Genomic DNA, 10,841 nt, shown 5'->3' on the forward strand with positions numbered 1-10,841 from the left:
CGCCAACGATGGAAGAAATCGATCTCCAACTCTAGAGATAAACCGAGCCGAACTCGAGCCGGGTCAGTTAGAAGCCACCTAATGTAAATAATAAAATATTATTGTATTACTTTGTTTACGGTCCATTATAATAACAATTAGTCGTCCAATTTAACGGAATGTGGCCGCCTGACCTCGTCAAAATGATGGAATTCTGTTCAAACTTCCAACTTCAAAGCCGCGATTTTTCGCCGACATGCAGGTGGGCCCCCTGCTACGAGTTGCAACGAAAAAGGTCATTGGAATCATCGAAACGCATAAGTGTAGTAATAAAATAAACTATTAAAAAAGGATAATCAGCACAACGGCCATCTGTCACTTCCGTGGCTGCCAGGCGTTCTTACCGCTCATGCACATTCCACTCTTCCTTTTCAAAAAACCATTCATCTTCAACCTTCGTTTTCTTTAAATTTCTTCGCAAATTATTGTTAATTAGGCACCGGCATTGATTCGAAAGAGACAAACAGGGAATATAAAGATTTCTAGAATCACAAACCAGGCCACTCCTCGCATAATTTTGACTGAAAAAATTATGATGGGAAGAATTCGGGAGAGAGAGAGGAGCAGGGGACAACATCTGTCCGTTGGCCTTCCTTCCTCTTCTTCTTCCGGTCGCGGGCTTCCACGCGCCTCTCCTACCTTTCTTTTCGCTATTTATTATTCTCTACCAATATGATCGGCGGATTTTCCAATTTCCGGACACCACTTTTCGTAACCCATCTCCCCCCTTTTGCCCTTTGTTATTTTATGCAGGCTCTCCAACTGTTCTTTCCTTTCATACAAAAGGAGACAGGCGTAAACAGCGACCTCCTGTCGTCGATCTCTTCTTCTATTGGACCTGTGGGATCTGGGGTTCGGGATTCCTGAATGTCCAAATTCGGCAAGATTAGAGGCCTCTGCCGGCGTTAATTCGGGTTCTGGGGCAAAGGAAGGGGAAGTTTTAGCGTTTAGGGTTCTTCAAAGATTAAGAGAGGTTCTGCTTGAAGATGAAGAGAGGCAAGATAGACGTTGTTTTCTCTGTGAGTCGTCAGAGAAGTTTTCAGATTCTGATCGGCCTTGGCCTCCTCTATTTCGTTGTTGTGACGTTGGAAATTCCTTTCGTCTTTCGTGAAAACGATAACAGAAACACTTCCAGTGATGAGCTCACCGGCTTTATCAGTGAGTCCGTGTCCTCGTTACAGAGCGAGGAAGATCGGCAAGAGATAGACGCCCCGATGCGACCCAGGAAGCTGTCTTTTAAGGCTCCTGATGGAGAGTCACTCAGGCCTTCCGTCCAGTCCAGGGCGTCCGCTAATCTTAACATACTTTCTGGTTTAAAGTTTATGGTGAACTTAAATGGTTCGCAAGGTGACCAAAACCGGGGCTTCTCTGAGCTGCAGAAGTCGGCAAAGGATGCATGGGAGTTGGGGGCGACATTTTGGAAGGAACTCGTGGAGGGGGTATCCTCTAATGTGCTTGAATCAAAGAAGGCACAGGAGAATCTGACGGAATCCTGCCCGCACTCGATTTCCTTGACGGGAGCTGAATTTTCGGAGAAAGGGAAGCTTCTGGTGGTTCCTTGTGGCCTTACTTTGGGTTCTCATATTACTCTTGTGGGAAAGCCCAATCGAGCTCATGAGGAGTATGATCCAAAGATATCACCTTTGAAGGACGGCTCGGAGTCAATGGCGGTTTCGCAGTTTATGATGGAATTGCAGGGATTGAAGACCGTGGATGGGGAGGATCCACCGAGGATTTTGCATTTCAACCCTCGGTTGAAGGGTGATTGGAGCGGCAAGCCAGTAATCGAGCAGAATACCTGCTACAGAATGCAATGGGGATCAGCTCTGAGGTGCGAGGGATGGAAATCCAAGGCCGACGAAGAAACCGGTATCTTAAGCTCTTACCTTTTATTTTTATTTTTTATGTTGCATATAAACCCTTGATCCGATGGACTTGACTTTTGTTACTATCATTTGTTAAATTTGATGGGATTCGGCCAAAATTCCAGGCATTCCGTGGAAAAATTTGCTCATGTTGAGATTCCTCATCCTCATATCTTAAGCCAATCTTAATATTAGTTGAAGTGGCGAAGAGGAAAATTATGACTTTTAAGTATCAATGAAATATGACCGGCTGAGTTAAAACTGAATTGAGAGCTCATACGGCTCAATGGAACTTCAGTTTTGGTGTCTACCTTATCTAAGTGTTTCTTACATTTGCTTGCAGTTGATGGCCTAGTCAAATGTGAAAGGTGGATCCGAGATGATGACAATCGATCAGAGGAATCGAAGACCACCTGGTGGTTGAACAGGCTTATAGGTCGAACAAAGAAGGTTTCAGTTGATTGGCCATATCCTTTTGTGGAGGAAAAGCTGTTTGTTCTCACCCTTAGTGCTGGTTTGGAAGGTTATCATGTCAACGTCGATGGGAGGCATATCACTTCTTTCCCGTACCGAACAGTGAGTGTTAGCAGTATTCTTTTTTTATCATTTTCGCATTGACTAAAACAGCAATGAGAGTGCGAGTTGATTGTGTCAATTATTTAAGAGTTTGGTATGTTTCTCACTTGCTTTTGTTATTCTTTCAGGGATTTGTGCTTGAGGATGCAACTGGTTTATCCTTAAATGGGGATCTTGAAGTCCATTCTATATTTGCTGCTTCCTTACCCACTTCACACCCAAGTTTTGCCCCACAAAGGCATCTTGAAAAGTCAACCAGGTGGCAGGCACCTCCTCTGCCCCATGGTCCAGTGGAGCTCTTCATTGGTATACTTTCTGCTGGCAACCATTTTGCAGAGCGTATGGCTGTAAGGAAGTCTTGGCTGCAGTTTAAGCAGATCAAATCTTCAAATGTCGTTGCCCGATTTTTTGTTGCATTGGTACTGATACTCCATTCTTTGAATCATGTATGACTTTCTTCCACTCCTCAAGATCCAAACGAGAGACTAATTATTGTTTTCTGTCTCTGTTTCATTTTTGTCATGGAAAAGAATGGAAGAAAGGAGGTGAATGTGGAGCTAAAGAAAGAAGCAGAGTTTTTTGGGGACATTGTTATAGTTCCTTTCATGGACAGCTATGACCTTGTGGTCTTGAAAACTGTTGCCATATGTGAATATGGAGTAAGTGGAAGTGGCAATGAAATTGGTAGCTTAATATTGAAGTTTGAAATGCCCTGGATTGAAAAGCTTCATGTTCGTTATTTGTGCAGGTTATGAGAGCGGCAGCCAAGTACATTATGAAGTGTGACGATGACACATTTGTTAGAGTAGATTCTGTGCTAAAGGAAGTAAACAAAGTTCCCAATGATAAAAGCTTATATATTGGAAACATAAACTATTATCATAAGCCCTTGCGCTTTGGAAAATGGGCTGTGACATATGAGGTAAGGACTCGCATCCCTTGTGAACTGAATCTACTTGTTCCCTTCTGTATTCAGCTGTTAGGTTCCTTTTTACCTTATTTAATTCTCATGTATGCCATTGTGTGCTATAAAGCTTATTCTAATGTGAGGGTTGTTTCATTTTTTATGCTTTTGCTCAACGTGGATTCTAAATGCTCCACTGGCAGGGCAAGTTTGAGGCGAGATGGAAATGGAATAAGAGAACTGTTTATTATGTTTGTATTTATGTCCCTGTTTTCATTTCCATGTGCCAGGAATGGCCTGAAGAAGATTATCCACCCTATGCAAATGGTCCAGGCTATGTTGTGTCATCGGATATTGCACGATTTATTTTGTCCGAGTTTGGGAAACACACCTTGAGAGTAAGGGCCAGGAAACTGAAAACTGAACTCTCCCTTTCTCTTCTCTCCCTCTCCTTTTTAAAAAAGATTTAATTGTTGACCACGAATGGTTCTAATGCAGCTATTCAAGATGGAAGACGTGGGCATGGGCATGTGGGTAGAGCAATTTAATGCCTCGAAACCTGTGGTATATGTACATGATTTGAAGTTTTGCCAGTTTGGTTGTATAGACGATTACTTTACAGCTCATTACCAGTCACCGAGACAGATGATATGTATGTGGGACAAGTTACTGGCAGGACGGGCACAATGCTGCAACATGAGATGACTGACTATCAGGAAAGGATCACTTAAAATGGAATTTTCCAGTTGTTACAACAGCTGTAAATTTTGTGAAGAAGTGCAGCCTCAATATCTCCATATTCGTTCATTCTTCCTTCCCTTGTTCTTAATCGTTCTGCCTGTTCGGAAGAGGAAGATGATGGGCTGTTTGCTAGATAAATGGTTGGGGCGTGTAATTGTGAGACTTCATTACCTCTCTCGGGTGGTTGGTAAATTCTATTACATGAGCTGAGAGAAGTGGCCGTCAAAGGAATGTTTATACAGAGCTCTCCAATCAAACTGGTAAAAATTGGAAGAAATTGGAAGCCTCTTGTATTGTTCACCAGATTGTCAAATTCATATACAGTGTATAGATGTCTCTTTCCGTTTTGACAGAGTTTCATGTGTCTTTTATATTTTTGCACGAGAATCATTACCATGCTGGCATATGTTCTGGATTTCATGATTCATGAAATGGAAGTTTCATTGTTCATGAATGTACTCTTTGGTTTTTACTAATTGATCTTCTTCTTATCATCGATTTGTTGAATTTATGATCCCATACTTAAAACCTCGGGCAAAATGAGAGAGTGAGAAGAGAAGGGATAGAGAAGAGAAAAAAAACAAAAAGAGAGAGAACTCAGATAGAGAGGAGAGAAGAGAAAAGAGACTTTAGGCTAGAGAGAGATTCTTCTATGAGTTGAGAAAAGGAGAGCTTGATTGAATCTTTCAACCAAGACCCTTATTTATACTATTTTTATTACACATTTAAGGAAACTCCTCAATCAATTAGGATCCCTAATGTCCCTAATTATATCAATAATGATTAACTAAATTATATAAATCAAAGGAATATAAATCAATTATATTAATCAAGGAAGATTGTCAAATCTTCCAACTCATGTGATGAAGATTCCAACTCGTGTGGTCATGGTGAGTTTGGTCCCACCTTGTAACACTCCCCCTCAAGTTGCGGGTGAGAAAACATTGTAAATGTCCAACTTGTTGTAAATGGTGGACAAGATCTTATGAGTAACTGGCTTGGTGAGAATGTCTGCAATTTACCTTTGTGAAGAGATATGTTTGAGAGATAATATGCCGGTTTAGAATTTCTCTCGTATAAATTGACACTCTACCTCAATGTGTTTTGTTCTCTCATGGAAGATCGGATTTGAGGTGATATGTATGGCCGCCTGATTATTGCACTGTAGATCCATATGAGGTTCTTTATAGAATCCTAATTTAGTGAGAAGGGATATGATCTATAGAAGCTCACTAACTATGTGCGCCATGGCCCTATATTCTACTTTTGCACTGGACTTTGCAACTACATTTTGCTTCTTGCTTCTCCATGTAACCAAGTTCCATCCAACCATTGCAAAATATCCCCAAGTAGATTTTTTGTCATTTGGGATTTGGCCCAATCTGCATCTAAGAACCCTTCTATATTGAAGTGACCATGGTTCTTATAGAGAAGCTCTCTTCCAAGAACTTCTTTCAAATATCGCAATATTCTTTATAATGCTTGCCAATGAGTCAGTTGTGGTTTGTGCATGTATTGACACTCCACACTTACTGCATATGATATATCCGACCTTGTTACATAGAGATAAATGAGTTTTCCCACAAGCCTTTGATATTTTCTGATATCCACGTCTTCACCAGTGCCTACAGATAATTTTGTATGTGAATCCATAGGGGTTTCTGTTGGTCTACACCATATCATTCATGTCTCCTCCAGTAGATCATGGACATACTGCATTTGAGATAGTATAATCCCATGTTTAGATTATAGTACTTCAATACCCAAAAAGTATTTAAGTAGTCCAAAATCTTTTGTCTTGAATTCTTCACATATATTTTCCTTGGTTTTCTGAATGCCCTCAAGATCATTGCTGGTTAAGATAACATCATCAACATATATGACCAAAATCACTTTCCCTTTAGGTGTGTCTTTAAGAAACACGGAGTAATCTACGGAACATCTGTGAAATCCGATCCGTATCAGTACTTGACTAAATTTATCAAACCATGCACGAGGACACTTTTCAGACCATAAAGGGATTTCTTCAATCGACATATCGATTCCCCCACAACCACAAATCCAGGTGGTTGTTGTGTTACAAGGTGGGACCCACCATAATTACAAGAGCTGGTGGGACCCACTATGATAATGTGAGGTGTCATGATGAGTCATCGCACAAGCTGGAATCATTATCACACGAGTTGGAAGATTTGGCAATCTTCCTTGATTAATTTAATCAATTTATCTTCCCTTAATTTATGTAGATTTAGATAATCATAAGGGTCTTAGTTGAAAGGTTCAATAAAACTCTCTACTTTTCAACTCGTGAAGAATCTCTCTCTAGCCTAAACTCTTTTTTTTTCTCTTCTCTCCTCTCTACCCGAACTCTCTCTCTCTCTCTCTCTCTCTCTTTTTCTTCTACCTATCTCATATTGCTCAAGGTTTCAATCATGGGGTCCTAAATTCAACATTATATCAAATCATCAAATTTAAGATCCCCACATCAAAAGAATGTTTTAAGAACTTATGATCAAAACTACTCATAGAAGGCTTTTTGTGAAGCAAGATTGAAGTTTGTGAGATAAGTTTTTCATCCTCGTTATTATTACTTCCTGCTCCTGGTTTTCGAATCTTTAGAAGATGGTTCAGAGATTACTTTATTTCTGTCTTCATCTTATGAAATTATTGAGATTTACGCATATCGGATTAGAAGAAGTCTACCAAGGCAATTTTGTCGGTTTCCAAGTTCTTGGCTGAAAATCGGTTTATATTGAGATTTTCTGCATAAAAGTTATAATTTCGTAGGAACAAGATTTTCTTGATCAAGAAAATTGCTCTTAAGCCTATTATGAGTGGTTTTTTATCCACTGGATTTCAAAAATCTAATTACTTAGCTTCCATTCCAAGCTTCTCTATGAATCGAGTTGTTTGAAAAACTCTACTCAGTTAATTTTTTGAGAGCCACGAGTTGGTTGATTGTTCTTGGAAAATCAAGAATAGAATATTGTGTTTTAAATAAAAAGAATCAAGCATTACAAAGTAAGAAAGAAAGTGGTCCTATGAAAGTCTAGTTGACGCTTATCCATTTGAAGAAAGATTGTTGTTTTAAAGATACCACAATATCTTCTTTATTAGGCCCGATTTTATTTGATTTTTTGATCAATCATATCTTGCCTAATTCATGAGGAACTGAGTCGAGACTGGTTTATCCCAAGCTGGAGTCAAATATAATTTTGGAATGATCTTGGAAAGATCTAATTCGGAATTGCTACCTTACCTTACTTGTTGTCATGCTCATTGATTGATTTTTGCTATTCTCTACAAGGAAGACTAGAGAGTTAATCATAGATATTTTTTGCCAGCAAGTTGACTGGTCCAAGAGGGTTCCCTTCTTGCCTAAGGACATGATAAGTTTGGGTTCTCCTCCCATCTACCCGAGCTAGCCTTGGCTGCACTTGAATCGCCAAGCCGCTTACTCAGGCTACTTCAAATTTGAGTACATTATTACCCTTGGATTACCTCTTATGGTTGAAGAATACGTAGGTAGCAAGAATGATATTCTCAAGATTATTACCATACCCTTGTGAGGGATATCAAATTTCTTGAGTTGGTCCACATCGATTCGACGGTTCCTTATAACAAGGGACCTACTTGGTCACCTCACCAAACTTGGGCCTCCCATTGATGAAGAAGATGTTGTTTATGCTAAGTGGTTAAAAAATGACACTTTGGTAATTAGTGGGCTCAACAACAGCATGGAAGAACCTATCTCCAACAATGTTATTCATCTCGACACTGCCAAACAAATTTAGGAGATATGTGTTAAGTTGTACTCTAGCTCCGACAACTTACACAAGCCATAAGATATTCCCCAAAGAATGTTCAATACTAAACAAGGAAAAAATATCCATGAATATTTGGCTCGTTTTAGAGGCCTTCTTCACATAATTGAAGCTAGCTCAGCCTACCTCCAGCGATGTCTCTATCCAAGACAAACATAAGGAAGCCTTAGACACTGCCATTTGTCTAGCAAACATTAAGCCATATCTCGAAGTTGTTAAAAGTCAACTCTATTAAGTTGTGGAGCTTAATTAACGCCTTATGTTGAGTTGGGTTTTATGATCTTAATCCGAGGAGCATCTTGAGTTGCAGCCCAAGAAGTTAGAGAGAAACACTTGTAAGTGTGCGATTTCTCTTATAAATTATTTCATTTTCATAGTGGATTAATGCAACGGTGGAAGATAGGATGTAGTCTCACCTTGAGACGAACCTGTATAAATCTTGTTATGCTTTTCCGTGCTTGCTTTTATTATTATTGCTCTCGTTAGTTTGGAATTAGGGCGTCTAATTCCTAACAACTGGTATCAGAGCTTTGTTCATGATTGACAGCAATGGCTGGCAGAGAAGGATCGACACTTGGAATCGACAAGTTTGATGGTATAAATTTTGCGTTCTAGAGGATGCAGATCGAAGATTATTTGTATAGTAAAAAGCCGCACGCACCACTTCTGGATATGAAACTAGAAGGTATGAAAGATGATGAGTGGAATCTCGTCGATAGATAGGTGTTGGGAGTAATCCGATTAACACTGTTGAAGAACTTTTCTCACAATGTGGCGTCAGAGAAAACCATAGCGAGGATGACGAAAATTTCATCCAACATATATGAGAAGTCTTCCACAAATAATAAGGTACATCTCATGAAAAATATCTTCAATTCAAAGATAATAGAAAATACATCAATGAGATCGCATTTGAATGAGTTTAGCACGATTGTTAATCAATTGACCTCAGTTCAAATTAAATTTGATGATGAAGTTTGTACTTTAATTCTTTTGGCGTATCTGCCAAATTGTTGGCAACCATGAGGGTTGCGGTCAGCAACTCTGTAGGCAATGGAAAATTGATTTTTAATAATGTTTGGGATACCATTCTAGCGGAGGAAGTTCGTATAAGGACTCCGGAGAATCATCGACATCTAATTCTGCCCTAAGTGTTGATACTAGGGGTAAGAACTTTGAGAGGAATTCCAACAAGGGCAACGATAGAGGGAAGTCAAGGAATGGAAGAAGCTAGTCCAAATTTGGAAGGAATGTGGAGTGCTAGAATTGTGGCAAGTCTGGCCACATAAAGAAGAACTACAGAGCACCGAAGAAGGATGTGATGCTACAAATGCGGTGGCTGAAGAAGTACAAGATGTTTTACTCTTGTCGGTTGATAGCCCTATTGGTTCTTGGGTGTTTAGATTCAGGGGCTTCTTTCCACACCACTGCGCATTGTGAGATCATGAAGAATTACCTTACTAGAGATCACAAGAAGGTGTATCTTGCTGATGGTGAACCTTTGTGATATTGTCGGTATTGGTAATGTCAGTTTGAGGATGTCAAACGGGTCAGTGTGGAAAATTCACAAGGTGAAACATGTGCCAAAATTGATGCGTAATCTGATCTCAGTAGGGCAGCTTGATGATGAAGGTCATAATGTGACTTTTAATGGTGATGCCTTGAAAGTCACTAAGGGAGTCATAATTGTTACACGCGGAGTTAAAACTAGAACTCTTTACATCACTTTTAGTTGCAGAGACACGGTTGCAGTTGCTGATGTTGTTACTGATTCTGACCTGTGGCATTATAGGCTCAATCACATGAGTGAAAAGGGAATGAAAGTACTTTAGTTTAAAGGGTAGCTACCAGGGTGGAAACTGTAAACAACAATTTTGTGTGAAGGCTGTATTTTTGGTAAGCAGAAAAGGGTTAGCTTTTCTAAGGCTAGAAATGAACAAAAAACATCAAAATTGGAGTTGGTTCATAGAACTGTGTAAGGGCCTTCAACTGTTACTTCCCTTGGTGGTTATAACTACTATGTGACATTTATTGATGATGTAAGCAGAAAGGTATGGGTTTATTTTCTGAAAAAGAAATCTGATGTCTTTGTGTTATGAACTCAATAGAAGTCTGAGTGATGCAGAGGTGTAGTGGCTGAGTTATTTAGTATTAAGTTAATTGATTTCCTTTCTATTTACTTTTACTTCAATTTTTATTTCAATTGATGAGTTAGTATGTTGTAGGGGCATTATTATAATTCTTTCTCTTGAACCCTTGTTAGCGTAAACCCAACTTAAGGGGTGAAAGGAATGAGAAAAGGCAAGTCTTGATTTTAGTCTAAATAAGGTTTTGAGTTCTCCTAAACTAGCTTAGGGGTGTGTGTTCTCCTTAACGAACCTAGGGTTTTCAAGCTTCCCTTTGGCTTAATTTTTCTCTTCTCTTCTTCTTCCCTACGAATCATTGTGTTAGATCTGGGACCATAACAACTGGTATCAGAGCGGGAACACAATGAGTGATTCTTCAACCCTAAAGGAAATGCAGGTCATACTCCAGGATATGCGCAAAATAGCATGTAAGATGCTTCAGGATATCCACGAAATAGTATGTAAGATGCATCAGGATATGCGCCAATCTTCCATTAAAATGTTTGAAGAATTGGCTGCAATCGAAACGCATCTTGCTAAGGCCTCAGAGAGGAAGGTCACTCGACCTGAAATCTTTGAGCAGGGAAATCCAGAGCCGAAGTCCAGGGCCTAGAAATTCTAAGTCGTGGAACCTGGAAATCCAAATTGGAGGGTTATTGTGCAAAGATCTCATCGGAACAACCCGAATTGGGTTCGACTTCAATTCTCCCATGTTCACGGAAACCTAATCTTCTTCCATAAATTGAGAATGGAAATTTCCGAAGTG

General features: G+C 39.7%; 1 protein-coding gene across 1 annotated transcript; it reads left to right on the top strand.

The window, feature by feature from the left end:
- The first annotated feature begins 440 nt into the window (after nt 1-440).
- Nucleotides 441-4,619, top strand: LOC137941582 (hydroxyproline O-galactosyltransferase GALT6-like). Its single transcript, XM_068787054.1, has 7 exons — nt 441-1,908; nt 2,248-2,480; nt 2,609-2,899; nt 3,011-3,139; nt 3,229-3,402; nt 3,675-3,782; nt 3,883-4,619. Exons 1-7 carry the CDS (start codon nt 1,026-1,028, stop codon nt 4,087-4,089), a joined length of 2,025 nt encoding a protein of 674 aa, XP_068643155.1. The 5' UTR covers nt 441-1,025; the 3' UTR covers nt 4,090-4,619.
- Nucleotides 4,620-10,841: the final 6,222 nt, after the last annotated feature.

The sequence above is a fragment of the Aristolochia californica genome, unplaced genomic scaffold (genome assembly GCF_029961685.1).
Source record: "Aristolochia californica isolate CCGP_79_NKW_82.1479 unplaced genomic scaffold, dmAriCali1.0.hap1 SCAF_9, whole genome shotgun sequence".
Lineage (NCBI taxonomy): Eukaryota > Viridiplantae > Streptophyta > Magnoliopsida > Piperales > Aristolochiaceae > Aristolochia > Aristolochia californica.